Source organism: Odontomachus brunneus, unplaced genomic scaffold (assembly GCF_010583005.1).
Source record: "Odontomachus brunneus isolate Ranch 3 - 2012 unplaced genomic scaffold, Obru_v1 Obru_scaffold_130, whole genome shotgun sequence".
NCBI lineage: Eukaryota > Metazoa > Arthropoda > Insecta > Hymenoptera > Formicidae > Odontomachus > Odontomachus brunneus.
The window spans coordinates 179,602-201,944 of record NW_022639580.1 but is presented as its reverse complement, the minus strand read 5'-3'; the positions used below and the strand labels follow the sequence as shown (position 1 = coordinate 201,944).

General features: G+C 48.9%; 2 protein-coding genes across 2 annotated transcripts; one reads left to right on the top strand and one right to left on the bottom strand.

Annotated features, from left to right (window-relative positions):
- Positions 1 to 860: 860 nt before the first annotated feature.
- Positions 861 to 22,094, bottom strand: LOC116849999. The gene is made up of 14 exons (XM_032827760.1): positions 17,189 to 22,094; positions 15,232 to 17,089; positions 10,842 to 10,867; positions 6,652 to 6,909; positions 6,195 to 6,482; positions 5,702 to 5,939; positions 5,363 to 5,609; positions 5,017 to 5,271; positions 4,611 to 4,927; positions 2,936 to 3,233; positions 2,381 to 2,861; positions 2,021 to 2,284; positions 1,644 to 1,872; positions 861 to 1,530 (listed from the first exon to the last, which is right to left on the bottom strand). The coding sequence occupies exons 1-14, from the start codon at positions 22,089 to 22,091 to the stop codon at positions 1,191 to 1,193; spliced, it is 10,002 nt and encodes a 3,333-aa protein (XP_032683651.1). The 5' UTR covers positions 22,092 to 22,094; the 3' UTR covers positions 861 to 1,190.
- Positions 12,564 to 14,709, top strand: LOC116849973. Its single transcript, XM_032827701.1, has 5 exons — positions 12,564 to 12,734; positions 12,819 to 12,856; positions 12,966 to 13,201; positions 13,299 to 13,435; positions 13,744 to 14,709. The coding sequence occupies exons 1-4, from the start codon at positions 12,698 to 12,700 to the stop codon at positions 13,411 to 13,413; spliced, it is 426 nt and encodes a 141-aa protein (XP_032683592.1). The 5' UTR covers positions 12,564 to 12,697; the 3' UTR covers positions 13,414 to 13,435; positions 13,744 to 14,709.
- Positions 22,095 to 22,343: the final 249 nt, after the last annotated feature.

The window sequence follows — 22,343 nt, the reverse complement described above, 5'->3', positions numbered from 1 at the left end:
GTGTGTGTGTGTGCAGCTTATTGTTTTTCTTCTTTTTTTTCGGGCACATACCAATGCCGAAGCAATATTAATCAAGCACGTCGTGCGTCGGGTAATTTAAATTCCCGTTAATTCGCCGGACTCGGATTGCCACTCGTTGGCGTGCGCGGGGGCATTGTCTCTTCCTCTTGTGGATACCGTGCGAGAGCGGGATAACCGCTAATTGCTTATCGTGCGACGGCGTTAACGAAGCGCGGATAATTAACGAAACGAAACGGCCAAATGAAAATCGCCGTCGTCGCCGTCCTCGTCGCTGTCGTCGGATCGAGCGAACGCAATCACCGCGTCGCCGATGACGCTAATAAATCCGCGACGGCGTGCCCTTTTGCGGAAACAGCGGCTTCCACCGTTCCACGTCCTCATTAGAGGGAAGAGCCTCTCTCTCCTCCGCCTGCCCTCTTCATCCTCCTCTGTCTGACTCTCTATTTTGTTCTTTTTTTCTAAAGCAGCGAGACGCGCTACGCTTAATCGTGGATACTAATTACGACGTTCGCGAGATAATGAAATAATCTTACTACGCGTAGCCCGGGAGGCCGCGGACTTCCTTGAGAACTTTTTCAGCGCGCGTCGCGAGCGCTTTATTAGTCGCGGAACGGCGACGGCGCCGCTACACGCGACGCGATGGCGAATTAGTCTCGTGGGATTGGCCGCTCGTTATCGGGACGAAACACCGGGACTAATCGTCGACGAAGCTCACTTTGTTCCCTCGATGAACGGCTTACGCATTGACCCCACATTGCGTCGCGGCCGTCGGACGAGTTTGCAACCTCTCCGAGTCCCCGCGAAATTCGTGTAGAAATAACAAGAATGAAGAGCAGAGGTCAACTTGTACAATGGGTATGTATTTTACAAAAATAAATACACGACGTTCAACGTCCTTTCGCTCAAACGGGATACCAACGTGACCTATGTACAACGCGCGCGCACGTGTCTCTCTCGGGAAATATATTAATTTACTTTACAATACTTCGCTTCTCGCGCGCCTCAACGCGACTCGAAGCATGCGACACAACAGCGGAACGTTCGGCGAAATTAATTAGCCAGCGACACGCGAAGTTTCCTCTTCGTCGTGTTGTCTACATCCCGCTTTACGGACGTAGGACATCCGCCTGACACGCTGCGAATGTTATTTCCGGCGAACTGATGAAGTCTTAGGTGAGGATGCAGCAGGAAACGACAGCTATCACGAAGTACAGGCTCGCTCTGAGGCTGAAGGGCGAGCCGGAGGAGCTGCGTTGATTTAGGATCTGGCACTGCGAGTTCCTGAAGTGCTTGACGTTACCCTCAGAATCGCGCGCCAACACGCATAGCTCGTACTTCGTGCTCGACTCCTTCAGATCGTGGATCCTGAAGGATCTCTCGCTGTAGACGACGTCCTTCTCGATCGTGGACTTGCTGCTGCCGAATTCTCGGACCACCACGTAGAAGTCGCCGATGTCGTCGCGCGACGTCACATACCACGTCGCCTTCCAGCTCTTGTCCTCGGTGTCACTGAAGACAGATTGTTATTTACATCTCCCGAGACATATTCAGGGCAACTTGACGTTGCAACGACTATCCGAAAATAGCGGAAAAATAACAAGTATGATATAAAAGTCACGTACTATTCAATGTTTCGATACTTCACGTCCGGTGTGATGTCCAGTTCGGGTTCTTCTTGAATGTCCCTCTCTCCGCAGTTCATGAGATCCTCCGTGATACCTGAGATGGGTTTGTCCGCGAGATAATTCGGGCTGTTGCACCTCACGTTTGACCATTCTGTTGGAAGTTGCGTTTGGGCATTCAGCCACCTCTTTAGTGGCCGCGCGTGGCAGTCACAGTGCATTGGATTACCTTAGAAAAGAACAAGCTTTAATATTGAGATACAAAAACTATTCCACTGAATATAATTTCTGATAATGAATATTTTATCAATCGACGATCTAATTAAAGTGTCTTTAGATTGTCTATCGTTGAATGTAATTGTTTAATTTCTCGTTACCAGAATATTTGAGTATTGTGCCATTCTGAATGATCCTCATGTATTTCTCGTCGAACACGCCAATCTCGTTCTCCTTCAGGTCGAAGACCTTGAGATTCGGCAGCGGTAGTATCTTCTCGAGAGGCATGTGACTCAGGTGATTGTTACTCAGGTACAGGCTGGTTAAATTTGACGGCGGCAGAAAAACGTTTCGATCGGAGATGTCGCTTATGTCATTGTGCGACAAATCCAGCGTCTGCAAAGCCGTCAAATTCCCGATTACATCTGGAATAAAGCGATGTTCTTGATAAGCGATCCTCAGTGGCAAGTGAGCCGTTACACGGCCGAATCGTGCTCGTTATTAAAAGCCGCGCCACTCACATCTCCTGATCTCGTTGATATTGTTGTGACTGAGATTCAAGTACTGAATCTTCTTGGCGCCGGCGATGAGGTCGAACGTGACCACCGGCATCGTGTTGTAGGACAGGTCGACTTCTTTCAATCTGTAAGGAATCCAGGGATCGTTCGGCAGGGTCTTCCGTGTGATGAAGGAGATCTTGTTGTGGCTAAGATTCAGTCTCTCCAAGGACAGACAGTCGTCGAGCAAACCGTGCGTCTTGTTGTCCAGCTTTTCCAATTTATTGTGCGACAGGTCGAGAGTTCTCAGCGACACCAAGCCTTGAAACGCTCCATTCGGTATGTGGCTAATATTGTTGTTGGTCAAGTTCAACGTCAGCAGCTGCAGCAGGCCTTCGAATGCGCGGCTCGTCACGTTGTTTATCTGATTGTTCGCCAGATTCAACTCGAACACTATCGGCAGGCGGCCGAACGCGGCCTTCTCCAGTTTCGACAAGCGGTTGTCCTAAAAATGTCACCAGCAATTAAAATCTGGAGGATTACTTTTCAAGTTTTCGTAAGAACGCTTTCTCGTCTTACTTGTAAATAAAGGTACTGCAGACTGCTGAGGCTGCCCAGTGCCTGCCAGGGAGGTTTCGTGATATTGTTCGCTCGCAGGTCTAAGGTTCTCAGAGTCAACAGGTTTTCGAAGCTACCGTCCTGCAGATTATCGACCAGCCGGTTCCGCGAGAGATCCAGCGAGAGCAGCGCGTTCATCGTGGGCCACACGTCCGTGCTCGGGATCTCCTCCAACAAGTTCTCCGAGAAATCTAGCTGACCCAGCGAGATCGGCAGCTGGAATATTTTCGTCAACCGGTTGTTCTTCACGGTTAAACTCCTGGAATTGGATTTGTCGTCAGTTATTTTATGATTTATTGGGAGTAGAAATAAGTCTCCGCCGTTTGACAAAAGATGGCCCCACCAGTAAGTTATGGTTGAAATTGTCAGATGTAAAACGTCATATCGTAAGGTTGGACATCTGACAACATTATAACCTTGAAATATTAGCGATTTTGTATCAGCATCACATAATTTTTTTCGTGCGAAAATGTCGAGTTTTGAGCCGAATAAGCGTCATTTGCCGGAACTTTTAATTTACTTCTTTAATTTGAAGAAATCTGCAGCTGAGGCGCATCGATTGCTTGTAGAAGCATATGGTGAGGCTGTTTTAAGTGAGAGAAGTTGAAGTGAGTGGTTTCGAAAGTTTAAGAACGGTGAGTTTGACGTTGAAGACAAAGAACGTAGCGGAAGGCCGAAAGTGTATGAAGACACGGAATTGGAAGCATTATTGAAGGAAGATTCGTGCCAAACGCAAGAAGAACTTACACTTACATTAGGAGTGACTCAACAAGCAATTTCACATCGTTTAAAATCGTTCGGAATGATTCAAAAGCAAGGAAATTGGGTTTCATATGAACTGAAACCGAGAAACGTTAAACGCCGATTTTGCACATGTGAAATGCTGCTTGCCAGGCATAAACGAAAGAGTTTTTTGCATCGTATAGTCACTGGTGATGGAAAATGGATCCACTACGATAACCCTAAGAAAAGGAAATCATGAGGACCACGTGGCCATGTTTCAACATCGACAGCCAAGCCGAATATTAATGGAAAAAAACTCATGTTATGTATTTGGTGGGATCAGCTTGGTGTCATGTATTATGAGTTGCTCAAACTGAACGAAACCATTACTGAGGCTCTTTACCGAACACAATTGATGAGATTGAGCCGAGTACTCAAAGAAAAACGCGCCCACTACTACTCCAGACACGACAAAATTATTCTTCTGCATGATAATGCTCGTCCACATGTTGCGGCGCCGGTCAAAACCTACTTGGAAACACTCAATTGAGAAGTTTTATCTCACCCGCCGTATTCACCAGACATTGCTCCCTCTGACTATCACTTGTTTCGACCGATGACGCACGGCCTGTCTGAGCAGCACTTCACATCATATGAAGATATCAAAAATTGGGTCGATTCGTGGATAGCCTTAAAAGATGAAGCGTTCTTCCGACGCGGTATCCGTATACTGCCAGAAAGATGGGAAAAAGTAGTGGCTAGCGATGAACAATACTTTGAATAAAACATAAGGTACCGTTCTTTCACAATAAATGCCCAATTTTTTATAAGAAAACGGCGGAGACTTATTTGTACTTCCAATATTTTGCGCGCGTAGCATTCTTTGGCGAATTGACTTTGAGCAACTGCGCACCTGCAGCTGGCCAATCGAGTGAGACTACCGCGTGCGACGTCGCTCAATTGATTGTAGCTCATGTCGAGCTCCAGAAGCGTCGGTAACGGCCCGAAGGTCGACGGTTTGATCTTCTCCAGAGAATTGTGCGACAGATTGAGGAATCGCAGACTAAAAAGCGTCTGAAACACGGCGTTGTGAATCTCGGACAGATTGTTGTGCGAGAGGTCGATCGTGTGGAGCTCGTACAGCTTGGGGAAGGTCTGTCGTGGGACGGAATGTATCAGATTGTGGGAGGCGTTTAAGATTTTCAGGCCTGTCATGTTGTGCAGTGGAATCTATAAAAAATAAAGAGATACTTTGCGATAAAAACAGATGACGATGTGGCATTCGATTTGCAATTTGCACTCGTGGAAAAGGCACTCACCTGAATTAGCGACGTAAACAGATTGTAACTCAATTGCAACTCGGTGGCGTAAGTCGCGCTGTCGAAGGAATACTTGGAGATGTTTTCGAGCTTGTTGTAGCTGAGGTCCAACGACGTGATGTTTGCGCAGTTCTCGAAAGCACCCGGTTCTATCTTAGAAATCTCATTGTGAGACAAATTCACCTTCGCCAAGTAGAGATCTTTGAACGCCAGTTTCTCCACGATCGTCACGAAATTCTCCGAGACGTCTAAGAGCTGATAACATGCATGTTATTATCGAAAGGAAAACGTGAATAAAAGGGAACTGTATAGATAAGTTTCTTTTCTTCGGTAACAGCGCATGTACCTCAGCGAATTGCAGCTGGTTGAACATTTGGAAATCGACCTTCTTTATGAAGTTTCGCGAGAGATCGATGGTGCCGATCCTGGTGACGGAGCCGAAGGTTCCACGTCCCACGTCGTTAATCTGATTGTCACTCAGGTACAGTCGTCTGAGGAAGCGCATGCCGCGGAAGGTGTTCGAGTCCAACTTCCTGATCTTGTTGTGGCTCAAGTTCAGCACCTTCAAGACGGAATTACGAGCGAAGGTTCCTCTAAAATGAAAAATAGATAGCCCTTAGATATCCACGTTCGCAAAGTCTCAATAGTAGCAACAGTATTATTCTTTGTTCTTTTGTTTATCAACCTTTTCAAGTCGACGATAGCGTTGTGCGACATGTTGCACCATCCCATCTTCGTAAGGTCGGCCAGATGCGATGGATCTAATTTGTCGATCGAATTGTACGAGAGATCCAAAAACTCGGTGTCCCTCAGACCTTTGAACTGATTTCTCTTCAGGTCTTTTATTTTATTACCGTGAAGATCGAGCGTCTTCAGTTTTTTTAACGGCGTCAGTGCCTCTACAGGCAAAGAGGACAGTGTACCTGAAAGATATGACGGCTGGATTAGAATTAAACGTTTTATATAATATTTCTTATAATTTCGATAAACACACGAGAGAACTCTCTGATGATTCGTGTCAGATGTATTTTTTCTTCATTTTTACTACATCTATGATTACATTAATTGAGGTCACGTCACTCTCTTCCAACCATCGAGATTAGGAGAGGCAAAATGAGAATACATTTTTCGCTGAGGCTTCTCCCTCGAACATGATATAGCTCGAAACGAATGATTACCGTTGCTGATCTCCAATTTTTCCAGCTTCGCCGCCGCGGCGCTTTCACCGAAGCTGTTACCCGGCAAAGTAGATATCCGGTGGCCCGCTATGCTCAATAGGCTGAGATTACCGAGGACCTGCAATGCCTCGCGCGGGAATTTCTCGAGATTGCTGTTCATCACGTGCAGCTCTTGGAGTGTTCTGTTCACGCCGAGGAAGCTGTGCTCCTCGATCAGCCGCAGCGGCGTGTCGATAAACTTCAGCACCCGCACGTCCAGAGGATATAGAGCGGGTCCATAAAATCTCACTGCGTGTTTGCAAAACGGAGAAAAACACGATATGAAGAAAATGAAACTGTTCGTTCGGACGCAGCCTATTTCGTCAGCTTTCGCGAAAATGTTGTCCGGACTCTCTTTCATTTTTCTTTTCTTTTCTTTCTGTTCTCACGGCGCGAGAAATCAAATCGCGCGACTCACCTATGTTACACTTGTATAGAACCAGTTCCTCGATCGGCATGCCCTCGTTTCCCAGATTCACGAAGGCAAGGCTGAGACTGGCCAGATTTGTGTTCTCACAGCGGATGTAGAGGCCCCTGTCGCTACCCCGCAGACAAGTGCAGGGATAAATGTAGATCGTGTCTTTGGGACATCTGAACCGCGGCCCTGGCGGCACGTAGCCTCCCATGATGGACAGGGCCATGCCGAACAGCAACAGCGGCGATAACATTTCGACACCTATTCGATATCGGTGCATCGCGGAAAAGAGAAAGTCGCTTAATTCTCGACAGGCAAAAAATTACACGCACGTTAATTATAATCTCGGCAATGTGTGCAATTATGCTAACGAGCGAGACGCGGTGTAAATTCGAAAAAGACCGGGCAAGCAGATGCAAGCGTATGCGTGCGATGCGTGCAATTTCGACTTTCCCTTGACGCGACGGCGGATCGACCAAGTTGCTCGTTCGATGCGTCGAACGAGCGCGCCGCGTCGTTCACTAATAGCAATCCTTCCCTCTTGTGCGCGCGAGGCCGCTAATTACACTTAGGGTGAGTGCTTTGACTAGTCACTGCGTGATGCAACGCAGTGCAGCAGTCGGCGTCGTACGAAATGTGAGAAAGTTTTCGCTCTGTGAACTGCCTCGGTTGATCTCTCGTACGCAATCGATCGATACGCTGATAACCGTGAGCCCTGGGCGCGCCTAATCAATTCGGAGCTTCCTTTCTGAGAAAGGAAGGCAGACAGTCGCAATGGCGAAGGATCTCTCTCTCTCTCTCTCTCTCTCTCGCTTTCGGCACCCAGTGCACCCGAGGTCGTCGAACAGACCCTTCTCTCTCTCTCTCTCTCTCTCTCTCTCTTGCGGATGACTCTTTTGTCCTCTCTTGGTCGTGCGGGCCGCGTTTGAGTAAAGCGGACGATTACGTCGTCGTTGAATTCGCGATCCGATCTCCGCTCACTATCCCACGCGCGAATTTCCGAGATCCCGCGAGATCGGCCGAGGTGACTAACCGCCGACGACTATCAGCCCAAACGCGTCCTTGACGAAAAGAAGAGGCGCGCTCTTTTCGGCCTGTCCTTCCTTGACGCGACCTACGCGTGACCTACGCACCTACGCGGCGAACAACGACGACGACGACGACCACGGCGAGAAATCAAGATTTCGCGAGTGACAAGCCAGCCTCATTCGGCCGCGTAATTAATTCGTTCGACGCCGTGCCTGGAGAACGGTAATCTCTCACGCGATCCCCCGGAGAAGAAAGCGCGCGATTCTACACGGCGTTTATTTCGTTACGTCGCAAATTACCCGCTACCGTAGGGGCGACTCCGCGAGCTCAAGTGAATCGCGAACGACTTTTGCGTTTTGTTACAATGCGAGGAGGGATTGCGCAAAAGAGGCGCGTTTGTCCATACGGAAGCGTTCGGGCTATTCAGAAGACCGATAGCCCCGATTTTCCCCGCTGTGCCCGTTGCCGCTTGGACGACGAGCTACCTCTGCGTAACCGCGCATGAAACCTCGACGGAAAATTAACGGTTACGCCGAACGACGTTGCAAATTCATCGTTTTCCTTTTTTTTCCCCTCCTTTCTTTCCTCCTTTCTTCCGTTGGAAACGCTCCTTCGCGGACAATCGACACTCGTTAACGTCCCTCTGTGTGTAACGACCGACCCGCTTGCGAGGATCATCATCGCCGCCGTTCATACGACGTGGGTGGATTAGAAAAGACCCGGTTGGCCATGAAACAGGATTTTACCGTCGCGTCATTAGTCGATGAATTAATCGACGCGTCGGTACTCTGCTCATCGTATCGATTCGCACTCGCGATATCGCTCTTTCTCTCCAGTCGGATCTATGCATATTTATGCCTTCTTCTTCTTCTTCTTCTCCGAAGAACTTTCGCGATAACGTTGCGATCACCGTCAATTAACGGTTGCACAGCGCGGCGAGGAGACCGTCGTGCGCTGTCAACTAGCAATTTCGATATAATAACAACGGCAACAGGCCGCTAATCGAGTCCGTCGTAGCGAGGCCTCCCGCAATTAACGGACGGCGTACAATTAAAGTGATTGTGGGACCCACCGATCTGAGAAATGGAGAACCGTGCCTTCATTATGCGGCCCTAGTGGGGTAACTCGACGAGCGAGGGAGGTAAAAAGAAAGGCACGGTGATCTAGTTTTGAGGCGAGAGATTTGTGCAACGCGCGCTTCGCGATATAATAATATACCGATGAGCACAAAAGCCATTCTCCCAGATACATGTCTCTCGCGTTCGCACAAGGCACCGTTTGTTATCACGCGGCAGATAATTATTTTCAATGAGTATACATTTTATATGGGCAATCATCACGCGCAATAATTAAAAGTGACTATCGCGATGATCTCCGAATCTAAGACCAGATAAGACTCCATTTTATCATCGATCAGGTGATAATATTCGCGAGAAAAACAATATATTGGGAAAAACGCAGGTGCCTTTCACTTATTTCAGTCTCTCTCTCTTTCTCTTTCTCTCTCTCTCTCTCTCTCTCTCTCTCTCTCTCTCTCTCGTTCATTCTCTAGAACCTAGGAAATAACCATTGGACCGAATCATGCTGGTCTCTCGTGACTCTAAACTCGTATTGATGCCGGGAACAAAAATGCACATATGTACGTACCCGTTGACGTAACGCACCGCCGATACTCGTGATATTTATTACGGTAGACCGTGTCCGCGTACCTGGATCGCGACTGGATCAAACGACCTTTACTCGGCACTTGTCGGCACGTAAATGTTTGGAAAAAGACTTGACGGGCGGCAATTAACGAAGGGGTAGGCTTCAGGACAACGTGAAACTAACGCGACTTCCGTCACTCGGTAGCGGAAAGAATGAGCGAAACGAGGGAAAAAGAACTCCGCCACGGTCTACTTTCCGAGTGTCTATCAATTAGAGCTATTATTGTGCCGTAGCGAAGGTGATTGGCTTACGTAAAAACGCAAGGCCTGTCCGGCACGAAAAGGGCTATCATATTACCGGCTAAATACTAAAATTAACTTCCATTAAAACGGGCATTCTCGTAGAACCATCAAGAGAGCAAGAGAGAGAGAGAGAGAGAGAGCGTCTGGGGATGCGCTTTTCCATGCGCCTCTTTGGCACGGCGGATATTATCGTTTCACCGGTCGTCCTTGTGGATACCATGTCGTGCAAACACCCTGTGCCCGCATTCTTTTGCCTATTCTATACGTCTTCTATTCGCGACGCGACACGTTTTCTTGGCGTGGGATCTCGCGTCTCATCTCTCGACCTCGTAAACAGCACGAACGGATCTCGAAGTCAAGATGAAGATACACATTACATATACATGTAACATAGAATAGAATTCCCCTGGAGTTGCAAACGCTTAATCGGAACGCTTAAAGAAATTTCATGATTGGTATAGTCGGTTGCAGGTCAATTTGCACATTTTTGTCGAATGAAGTCGCAACGCTTCAAATTGTCAGAATTGAAAGTCACTGCTGATATACAAGGGCTTATATAACGATTTAGACACAATAAAATTGGGAGCACGCCAAACAGTCAAAATGGAGAGTTATTACTAACAGGCTCAATAATAATATAATTAATAACATAATTAAGAAGATTAAATAAAATAATAAATAAAAATGACATTAATAATGATTGATAGTAGTAATAAATGAGAGTGTAATTGCAAGGAGGAAAATCGTTAATAATGACTCTCGATTTTAACTGTACGCAGTAATCGGTTATGAGAGAAGCCGAAATGACAGCACAGAGTGCGACATTTGTGAAACTAGGAAGGGGGAATTTATCTTGAGAGAATTTACCTGAAATCAAGAGAACATTTTGAAGAGTAAGTTTTACATATTTATAACCGATACTGTGCATACATGTCGGCTTTCAATTCTGACAACTTGAAACGTTGCAACTTAACTCGATAAAAAGTGTGTTAAGCGCGATTTGCAATCGACTACACATATAAAAACTTTTGCAGAATATTACGAGCTAAGCAAATCGAGACGCGAGACAAGACAAAAATCTTGGCAATGGAAAACAAATGCTCCGAGTGAAGTATACAGTATTATATTCGAAGAGTTGCAAATTTTATTCGAGCGACTACAGAAAGTTAGAGAAATCGCAAGGAATCGTAAGAAGTAGGAAGAAGTAAGACCGACCTCGCTCGGTTAATTCGACGAGCCAACTAAAGCATTAAGGACAGTTATGTCGAGCAGCAGACGTAAAGACATAACGTTCTGTGCGCGCATTAAAGCCACCGTTCGCCGCCGACGACAGCCGGAGAGATGACGCATCTAAACGCACGTGGAGCCGAGAGTGGCTCACAGAAAGAGAGCGTTGCACCGTTTTAAATTTGAGAATAATGCTAATGAGCCCTTTCACGCATTGGCTCGTTAATGCAAGGCCCGCTTGATGCGAAAACATTCGTGTCATACCTGATTGTTGTATCCCGACGTCAGATGATGAGTGTTAGACGCGTCCGAAGAGGAGCAACATCTCCCACGAGCGTTTGTGGAACGATTTCAGCGTGTCACGTGCGAGAGAACCTACTGATCTACTCTAACGGAGATGATGAGCGCGGTGCCACTGCACTTTGCCCGAAAATTCTCAGAGGCGCGAAGTAATACTCGTCGTCGTCGTCGTGACTCTTCGTCAAGAATACACCGTGATGGTATCCTCGGGGTTACATGTTCGCCATCGAGCTCGAGTCGTCTCTTTCCTTTTGCAACGTACAGAGGCGAGAAGAATAGAGAAGAAGAGCGGGTCAACGAGTACACGAGTGTTTTGCCGCGCGTATCTTCAAGGCATTCGGCATGGTGGTTCCTGGGTGAAGCTGCCGCGAAAACTGAGCCGAGGCTCGGAGGCAAAGAGAAAGGCAGCCTCAGAAGTGAGTAAGTAAGGCCTCCCTCATTGGCAGTTGATAGGCGCTGTCCTTTCGCGGACATCCTACCTTCTGCCACCGAGTCGGCGCGAACGGCGAGCGCGTTTTGACAAAACGCGATCGCGCCTTCGAAATCACAATGGACCGATCGGCAACCTTGCTCAATTTCTCAATTGAATGATGAACGCGCGAAGAAAGATTCGTTTGTCTTGACGGGTTTAAAAAAATAAAGAATTTCGTATTAAATTATGTGTAATTAAATTATATCATATTTAATTATATGTGTATTTTTCTGCAGTCTTTTTCTTTTTATGATAAAAATTGAAAATTAGCGGAACGTTAGTCGACCTTTGAAAATTGCGGAACAGTGATTTCTTCCTGTTTCGCGCGATATTTTTAAACATTCACGCTTTCGTTCCATCGTAAAGTGAATGACCGATTGAAAAACTGAATTGCATAATAGTTTCATGTGCAATATGTTCGATTCGACACGGCACTGTACGATCCTGGCGCTGGAAGTCTCGAGCGTAGAAGAAAGTCCGCCGTGGAACGGCATTGGTCGGCGTTAGTGAAAGTACATTCGAATAGTTGCCTCGGTACTCGACCGATTACGAGTCCGTCGATTCAAGGCACGAAGCTGACATCTGTTGGCGCACAGACAAATTTGGATAAACATACCCGGTCGAAAAGTTTAAGGAAAATTATTTCTGCGAAAATCGCCAAGCTCAAGTCACTTGCGATTGGAACATTTATTAATTATCGAGCCTTTACCACCGAAGATTTGCGTCCACTCCTTGATTATTTTTTTCACAGATTTCTATATAAATATATTCTCTCTCTCTCTCTCTTTTAATCTCTTTAAACTTACATAGATGTCTTTTCTACTTTTAAAACATCGAGACTCGCTTCGCGAGCATCCCTCGACACGACAGGATGTGACAATTTAAACGGTCGTTTAAGCGATAACAAGAAGGAACAACACGCGTTTTTTCAGACATTACACGGCTATTAAGGTCGTGATACTCGTCAAGTTCTTTAGTTTCGCGCTCCTCGCAGTACTTGGTTGCATTACCCGCCGAACAAAGCGTTAGAACCTTCTCGCCGTTTTGAGGACCGTGACCAAACGACAGAAACATGAGACTACTGCTGAATTTTTCGTTATTATTATTGTGTGAGTAAAAGAAAATTCTTTGCAATTCCGACACGTTTGTATTCGAGTCCGTAATCTCATTTTATTCGTAACGCTTTTCGGCAGATACGATGGGCGTGCCGATGGATCACGATAGATTTCTGGTGAGAATCCACTTTTATTTTAAGTCTCTTTGACGAGATATCTTTAGCGAGTTATATTCACCTTGCGAATAAAAGCAAAAGTTGAAAGAAAGTAATACTATGCACATAGGATAACGATTATGGAGGAATAACTCAGAAGGATCTCCAAAAAATGCATTTCACCTTTAGTTGCGAAGGCAGGCTACCCGGTTTTTACGCGGACGTTAAGCATAACTGCGAGATTTTCCACGTTTGCGCCGAGAACGGTGACAGTACCCCGGTATTGTGTCCCTTCCAAACCTTGTTCGATCAGCGACAGAGCATGTGCACGGATGAGGAGGTCCCTTGCGTGCAATCGGAACAATGGTAGAAAAAGAAAGATACGATACGTTGCGCTTGTAGAAAAAAGAGCAACAGGAAAGGAAATAGTAAGATTTCACGATGACACAATTGCTCGTTGCAGGTATTACTTGGACGATAAGAATTACTACACTTATTTCATGGAGTCTAAGAACAAAGCCGAGACGGTACTTGAAGAAATCGAAGTGGACACCGTTCGACCGCTCGAGAGTAATTAAACCTCGAGTACTTTGTTTTACGGTATGTCGTTTATAATAATGTACACTGAGAGCAAGATACTTGAAAATTTCTTTGCGGGATGTAAGTTTCATTTCTGCGAATAAACTCTTTATATTCCTCACGAATAAAATTTCAAGTATTTCCCTCTCGTTATACGTGCAAAATTATTGTGCTTTACGAACGCTATCGTCGCGCGATAGGACGCGCGGAAGCGATGACCTACAGCTGATCGCGAGTAACTTGGAACAATAATGTTTTTGCACGTGATCGTTTCGTGTGTACATAATGTAAATAACAGATCGTGAACCGATCTCGTATCGCTTTCGCAGTATTCTGGACGTCCCGCCAAGGAAGATTGCGTGTACCTTCCCCTGGATCTTGAGTCTACGTTCGCTTTTGTGCTCTTGTTGGCGGCCAGGTACATCTTTTTACCGCATGCAACTGGCGTAGAGCTCGCGAAAAGGAAAAAAGTGAAGGAAAGAGAGGAGATGCACGAAGGAGACCTTCGACGTCGGTAGTCCGGAATAATCTTGGATCTATTCTCGACCGTTCGAACCTGACCATTCAAGGTTCTTGAAAGTTGTAGCGCCGGTATTTTCGATATGGAATACGGCAGGCATTTGGGGGAATGCGTCTCGTCGGTTTTAATGCAATCTACATAAAGCTCTGCGACCTTCTTATTCGACGTAATGTCTGCGTTTTTTTCCGATTAATTATGACGAAAGAATCCACGTTTAATTCTTTAGACTGAAAAAGAGAAGGGAGAGAGAGAGAGAGGGATAGAATTAAATTTAAATTCTCTAAACTTGCTTTTCTTAAGAAATTACTTAATCGCTTAATTGTATATCGCGTCATTGTTGCCGATTGATTTAGTTTGCCGCGTATTGTATGATCGCTATTAATATCAGTGATGCACACAGCGCCGTGAGAGAGGGAGGTAGAGAGAAAGAGAAATTGCGCAATGCAATACGTGTCAATTAATGATTGTATCACGACGGGACAGTAGCGAATACATGCAACATAAGTACACACCATTTATTTTCAATCAGACATTAATCAGACATCGTCAGAGAGCGTGACAGCGTAACTTAAGATCTATATGTTGATAATTCGATATTTATTCTGCGGTACGATCGTACGATGCACGACCGTACGACATCGTTTAATGCCGTGCTGTTATATGACCTCTAAGAAGGTTGCGAAGTGTCGCCCGCCACCGTAAAAAAAAGAGAGACAGGAAGAGAAAAGAAAAGAGAAGATCCATAACAATAATGAAATAAATATCTCTTACGAAATGGCGTGTGTTTGTTCTTTTGATCGAAATGCGAGGGACCGTTTCCACAACCATCCACCGAGAACACCGTTTCTTCAGGCTCTAAATTGTCCTATCCTAAAACTTAGAGAGCACACAACTCTGTGCGCGAGGCCCGCGTAGCCGACGCGTTAAACACAAAATTGAGAAAACACTACTATACGCGTCCGTGAAACTTGTTTCCTCTTTCCTTCCGACCCTTCAGCGCTCACTGAATCGTCTTGAGGCCGACAATTGTTAAACAAGAGCCCGGTCAACGGCTCATATCTATCTCCACGACGTGGAGCGAACGCGACCACGGCGAGAGTTAATGCGAGAGCGTAAAACAAAAAAAAAAAATAGAGAGAAAATTAAAGCTAACCCAATATAATTCGATATGCTGCGTCGGACCTCGAGGAAAGTCCGTGCACGAGACGATAACGCATATATATTTATAATACTCTTAACGAGGCGTTTAGCATGCCTGAGATTTTAATACAGTATGATAAGCGGGCCTGATCGGTACTATTTCCCGTGATAATAGCCCTCATTGTGCGGCCAGGTGATACCGGGACCGGTTTTGTCGTTGTCGTAGACGTATTTGACTTGCGGGTTATCCGAGCCGAACATACTCTGCCGGAGCATGCCGAACATGGCCGAGGCGAGGGCCATATTACTGATCATCCCGGCCATGGACGCGGCCGCCCTCGCGTGAGCCAAGGCGGTTTGGATGAGGAAGGATATCACGAAGCCGATTCCGGGCAGCATGTTGCTCATCTTCATCTTCATCGCTTTGCCGAGGTGCACCACTGCACTCGTGATCTTCCGGGATATCACGTCCTCCCGCAAACTCGGCAACTGCAGCCTCAGTTCTGAGCGCGCGTCCTTGTCAGAGAACGACTCGATGGTATCTTTGATCCTGTTGTCATGATGGGGATCGCCGACTTTCGTCGCGGCGATGCTCCTCGCGTATTTATCCGAGTACTTGTTCAGAAGAGAATGAAAGTTGCTCTTCGCGCGATGCTCCCGTTTACGCGCTTCTTGGCCCTCCGTGGATTCCTTCTCGAGGTCGTAGGATATCTCTTCCTCTTTCCAGGGCGCCACCTTCGCGTTCTCTGCCTTCGCGTTGAATTCCTGAGCGCGGTCCTCCTCGGGATTCTCCCTGTTCAAGCTTCTCAGATGCTCCTCCGTGAAGGCTTTTAGCCGACTCGCGAATTTGTCGTTCAAGCGGGTGCCGAAGAGCACGCCGAAGGCATTATAAGCGTCCTCCATGTTCAGGTACTGAGTGACGTCACCTTCAGCGAAATCGCTGGCGTTAGCTTTGATTTTGTCCAAGAACATGGTGATTATCTGATCGTCGTTTATGGAGCGCTTGATGTCGGCGTATTCGTCGCTCTCCTTGAGCAACTGGAAATCCGCCTCTTGCACATCGTCGAGACTTCTCTCTCGTTTCTCTTTGTTCTTGATCTTCTCGTTATCCGGCCGCTGGTCGAGCACCTCCTCCATGATGTCACTGATGATCGTCAGGATACTTGGCAGATTCTTGTTGTCCTTAATCTTCGTGGCTCGTCCTTCGCGGAAGCCGTTGAAGCTGATACCCACTTCGCCGTTACCGTAGCCGTTCACCTTCAGAAAACCTATGTTCGTTTGAAACTTGTCCTCCATCAGTCTCTTGTACCAATCCAAAAGGATATTTTCAACCGATTCTTTCTTCGCCAACAACTCTTTCTCGAAATCGCTCGTGGATATGCCGAAAAAGTTCTCCACTTCGGACTCCGTCGATCTGCCGAGCAGACCAAGACCAGGGATCACGGGTAAAGACGGCAAGCCAAGTAAGGACGGCACGGTGCTAGTGATCATGGGCCAGACGAAGATGCCCATGCATCTGATGAAGCTCAAGCTGCGTATACATTGGATCACCCGTGTCAGCAAGCCGCGATTGGTGTTCTGCTCGTTCAGGATCTCGACGATCTTCAGGATCTCGTACTGATCCGCGGTAAGAGAGTTCTTGATTGTAGAATTCAATGTGTCCACGAAGTACTCCGTCTTGGCCTCCTCTGGCCTCTGCTCCGAGACAGCCTTGGATCGCGAGATATTAACTAGAAGCTGAAGAAACTCGGATTCCGTGATGTTCGGGAATGTGTTGTTCATAGATTCGAAGGTCCGTTCGACCGTTTGCCCGTCGGTCTCGTAGTAGAAGTTGGACAGCCGTTCGGCGCTCCTGCGCCTCCTCCTGCGTTTCGTCGACGATTGATCCGAGAGAACGGACCCCGGCGATGGACCTCGTTGTTGCTCGATGTCGGACAAGTGGACCTTCTCCTTAGAGATATCTATGAGGATGCTTGACGGCTGCCCGAAGTATCCGGGGACGGCTACTGACTCGTCTGAAAGGAAAAAGGAAGCAAGAAGAGATCGCGGATCGATGAGTCGCACGGCGAAGAGCGCAGAAGTTATTTCGCGCTTAGCGGATTAGATTGATTCACCTACTGACGGAGTGTTCGCAGCCACCGAAACTCCACTTATCTGGTACGTCTGTTCAGCGTTCAGTTGAAGCCTCGGTTGAATCGTCTGCTCCTGCGGCTTTGTCTGCAGCGTGGCGGCCGGCAGGCGCTTTACGTACGACGGGAAGCCGAGGCCGCCTAAGCTAGGGAACTCGGAGATCCCTGGAATCTGAGAAATGCCATCTTGAATGCCGGCTGGAATACCGCCTTGTATCGCGCCTGGTATCGCGGTAATTTGTGAGGGAAACTCGGCGAAAGGGTAGCTTCCCACGCCGGGGAAAGTGGGAAACTGCCCTGTGAGATCGGAAATCTGTCCCGCGAAATCGGGAATCGCGCTCACGCCAGGGATTTGGCCGAACAGCTGGTCGAAACCCGGCAGAGCCGGTGCGTATTGCTTCAAGGTCGGCCAGCTGACGTACTGGGTGCAAGTCATGAAGTTGTTGCTCCTCACGCATTCCAGCATATTCGTAATGTAAGCACGACGTACGGAATCCGGTATCGCTTTCTCCGTCAATTTCATGATGTTTATTTCGCGAGCGGTCAAGAGATCGCCGATCACGGGATTACTCGCGTCCAAGTAGGAGTTGTCCAAGCGCGCCGAAGCGTCCTCCTTGCTCACCAGCTCCTTCAGCACATTCTCTATCTTGTCCTCTGCGCTCTCCATGGCGCTATTTGGAATATCCTGAAACTTCTTGTCGGACAGTTGATTCTTCGAGTAGACGTTGCGGAGCAAGATGGATGTTCTCGGCTTGCTTTCCGAGCTGCGGAAGTCCGGGAAGTTCGGCAGTCGTGGGAAAAACTGAGCGATAGTCGGCCAAGCGATGTCCCGTGTGCACTCGAGGAACGCGTTCTTGCGAACGCAAGAGACCATTCTCTCGACGAAAACCGGTCTCACTGATTCCGGCAGCAGACTCTCGGCGATCTGGACAATGCTGCTCTGCTCTTCCGTAAAGTAAGACATGATCTCTGGCGACCTCGAGCTAATCATGGAATTCCCGGTGTAATCCGGTGTGGCGTGCTGCACCGCTCTCAGGATCTTCAAGATCACGCCCTCCGGATGTTCCGAGAAGATGGGGAAGAATCTCGTGTGTGTGGTCGTGACGGTAGCATCCCCGTGTTGACCGACCTTGATGTCGGTCTCCGAAAGTGGCGACGTGTCGGTTAGATTCTGCGGTGAAATGGGCTTGCTGTCGGTCGCCTGCGCTCCGAAATTTGGAAAGCTGGGTAGTCGAGGGAAGTACTCCGACAAGGTGGGCCACAATACTTCTCTTGAGCACACCAAGAAGCTCTCTCTGCGAATGCACTCGACCATCCGCTCGACGAAAGTGGGACGAGCGGTGTCGGGTAGCAGGTCCTCCGCCGCCCTGAGAATGTGCTCCTGCTGATCGTTGAACAGATCAACGAACTGCTGAGTGCCAGTGATCTTGGTCGTCTGATCGCCTGGCGCATTGGGCGAAGACAGATGGATCGAACGCAGGATGTTGAGTATCACCGATTCGGGATGTTCCGTGAAAATCGGCACGAAACGCGTGCCGGTTACACTAATCACGGGGGTGTTGCTTTGCGGGTACTTCGTCCTGGAGATGATCTTCACGTTGGGATTCGCCGCGTCCCGCGAATTGTGCCACTGTTCCCGCTGCTCCTCGCTGATCTGATGCGGGGTGTTGTTGTCTTTCAGCAATGCCTGTTGACCCTCTTGACTCGGTGGCTGTCGGTTAGGCGGTAGACTAGGGAACTCCGGCAAATTCGGAACGTAAAGAGCCATCGTGGGCCAGACGATGTACTTGGTGCAGTTGATGAAGTCGTTGTTCGTCTGGAGGCATGCGAGAACCTGGTTGACGAGTGGTGCCCGAGCTGTAGGCGGCAGAATGCTCTCCGCTAATTTCAATATGTTGATTTGCTTATCGGTGATGGTCGTCAAGATGATCACGTTGCCGCTGATGACCAACTGCGAGTTCTCTGGTATTGCCTTCAGGGAATTACGCACTCTCATGAGAATCTCGGTGATCTTGTTCTCCAGTTCAGTGGAAGAGATCTCATGTTGACGGAACAGTATCGTGGGAAATCGACCAGACTGCTCCTGGCTGGTGGAATCGCCAGATTGTGGCGGCTGTTCAGTGGTAGGTGTCGCGCTTCCGCCACCTAAACCGGATATGAAGGATGGTATGTAATCAGAGAAGTTCGGCAGCTCCGGCAAGTAGGAGCCGAAAACTTGCGGGATCGACAAATTTGGCAACCAAAAGGTGATATCCGGCAAACCGGGATTAGATTGCTTCACCGTCGGCCAGATGGAATACCTGACACAGGTCATGTAATTAAACTCCTGAATGCACCTGACGGTCTTCTGAACGAACTCCGGCCGGTACGGGGTGGGAAGAAGTTGCTCGGCCATGCGAATCGATAGTAATTGTTCCGGCGGCAACAAGGCGACGTAAGAATCGACGTTATGCGCGACGGACGGGGGTGGTACCTTCGCGTGCTCTTTCAGGGTGTTCTGTAAAATGTTGACGATCACCGCCTCCGGCTTGGGCCTCCTCATTCTCGTGGCGTCGGCGTCCACGACCTCCGGCAGCTCACCCGACGTTTCCACGAAGCTGGGGAAGGGCACGATAGGGTACTGCGGATAAAATGCGACGGGCGGATACCAGGTTTGGTAATCCGGGAAGTCCGGCAAGTCCGCGTGGTACTGCCTCACCATCGGCCACGCGAAGTACTTGACGCAGCTGAAATACTCGAACCTGCGCACGCATGAGAACATCCTGTCGGAGTATTCGCGACGTGCCTCGCCGGGCAAGAGTCTCTCGGCCATCTGCAGGATCTGCACCTGGCCGAAGGTCAGCAGCCTCCTCAGGGTCTCGTTCTTGAAATCGATGTAAATAGGTCCTTGATAGTATGTGGTCTTCGAGTCGAGGGAGTTCTTCAGGATCGCGAACACGACGGACTCCGGCGTGAGGAATCTCGGCTGGTGAGCGCTGCTCTCCGATCGCGCTGCCTTCTGCCGTTGAAACAGATCCATCAAGTTGATCTCGATCGGCAAGTTGTTCAAGGTCTCCGTGACCGACTCCGGCATGTTGTCGAGCACGATGGGCCAGATGAAGATGCGCATGCAATTTAGCACGCTGAGGCTGCGTATGCATTCCGTCATGTTTTCCACGAAAGACTGACGTTGTTGTGTCTCTAACAGCTGCTCGGCGCACTTGATTATCTCCAATTGTTCGTGGCTCAGCGCGCTCGTGTTCAAGGACGTCGAGAACGTCTCGTTCGGTTGCGAGATAGGTCTCGCTCGCGACTGCCAGATATTCCTCAAAGTCTCCAGCAATTGATTCTCCGTAAATCTCGGTATATCGGGAAGCATGTTCTCGATCGTCTGTTCCCGTAAGTACTGAAAGGACGTCCGGTTTCTGATCTGTTCCTGCAGCATCTCCGCTTGATCCTTCCATGCCTGCAGACGATTAAGACCGGTCTCAGTCGTTAAAGAAGGTCGATCGAGACTCTCAGTCAGAACGGACGTATTTTTCGTGTCGCTGTTGCGTTGATTGCGAATCTCCTCGTTCTCTTCTCCGCCGACCACGTCGATCCCTACCGATCTGCCCGGGAGAAGTGCGTCGTCGTCCAATTTCGCTGCGACTTTCACGCCGTCGCCGGCCGACTCGAGGGCGTCGTCGCGTATGGATATCAGTCTTTTGATCTGGCCGTCCACGATCGACTCTTGGTCGCGGCCAGGTGTGCCGCCCTCCTCGGCGCTCAGGTACACGGTCGAGCTTTTGTACTTGGACTTACCTGGCACCCCAGCTAAGTGCCTCTGTTCCCTGTTGACATCCGGATCTTCTTCTCTCGTTGCGACTTCCTCGACGACGTGTTCCTCTGGACTCCTCTCGCTCGAGTCGCCAAGCTCCAGCGCAAGCTCGAGCCGGCGCAGATCATTGCGCACTTCCTCGTCCCCGCCGATCTTCTCGATCCGCGTCTTGTCCACATTGACCGCCGCTGAATTCTTCAGCTGTCCCGCTTCCTCTTTACTCAAATTTATCTTCTCTGCCGAACTTGCAACGTCGACGTCCTCGAGTCTCTCGCGAAGACCGCCGGAGATCTCCGCGTAGATCTCTCCTTCCGGCCGCGCCCCGTCTTCATCGTTGCGGCGATCCGCGTTCTTCACGTTTCCGTGCGACCGTTTCACGTCGATCGATCCTCTTTGATGATTGAGCCTGACGTCTTCGTACAAGTGCGAGAGGTCCTCGGCGATACCGTCGCTCAAGGTCTTCCGTTGACCCAACGCCTCGCTGTCGTCTGATTCGACCTGCGCGTCGAATCGTCGGATACCCTCGTCCTTCTGCGGGTTACCTTCGCCGTCCTGCAACACAGACTTATCGCCGACGAGACTCACGTCGTTTCTTCGTCTCTTCTTCGCCATGTTACCTTCATCGGCGACAATCTCGATCCGCATCTTCTCGGGTTCCCCGACGAGACGTTCTCCCAGATCTCTTCCGCCTTCGACGACATCACTATCATCCTCGTTCCCGTCGTGTCCGACGTAAACATCTTCTGTCAGACTTCTCCCGTGCACTTCTTCATGCACATCGCCCACCACTGCCTCTTGCGCTGTCCCGTCAAGATTAGGATCACTCGCTTCCACCGTTGCCGAAATCTTACCGTGCACTTGGTCCAGCCCGCCGTCGTCATCATGCGGCACACTCCGCGCCCGAGCGTTCTGAAAGACGTAAAGCAGCAGGAGGAAACAGAGAATCGGTCGCGGCACGAGACGGTGGACGCTCGGTGACCGTAGGCGTCGAGAGTTGAGTGCTCTCATGGTCGCGGTCGAGAGGCGAATGTCTCGGCCACTTCTGAGCCGGTCTATGGTCAGCCATGCTACACGCATGGTGATACACATACTATCGACTAAAGCACCGCACGAGGACGGCTACATGCCGGCTCACGGACGAAGAAGCAAACCTGTATATGAATAACAGCCTGGCATTTCCATTTTTGCGCGCGGTACGTCTCTGCTCGCCACCGCCGCCGTTGCTTCTTCTTCTTCTTCTTCGGGGTTGCGAGGGAACGAGCCTCGCAACCAGATCGCTTGACCGGTTGTGCGTCTTTTCTATTGCGCTCCCGCGCGGAAATGGAAATCGAGCGCATTCGA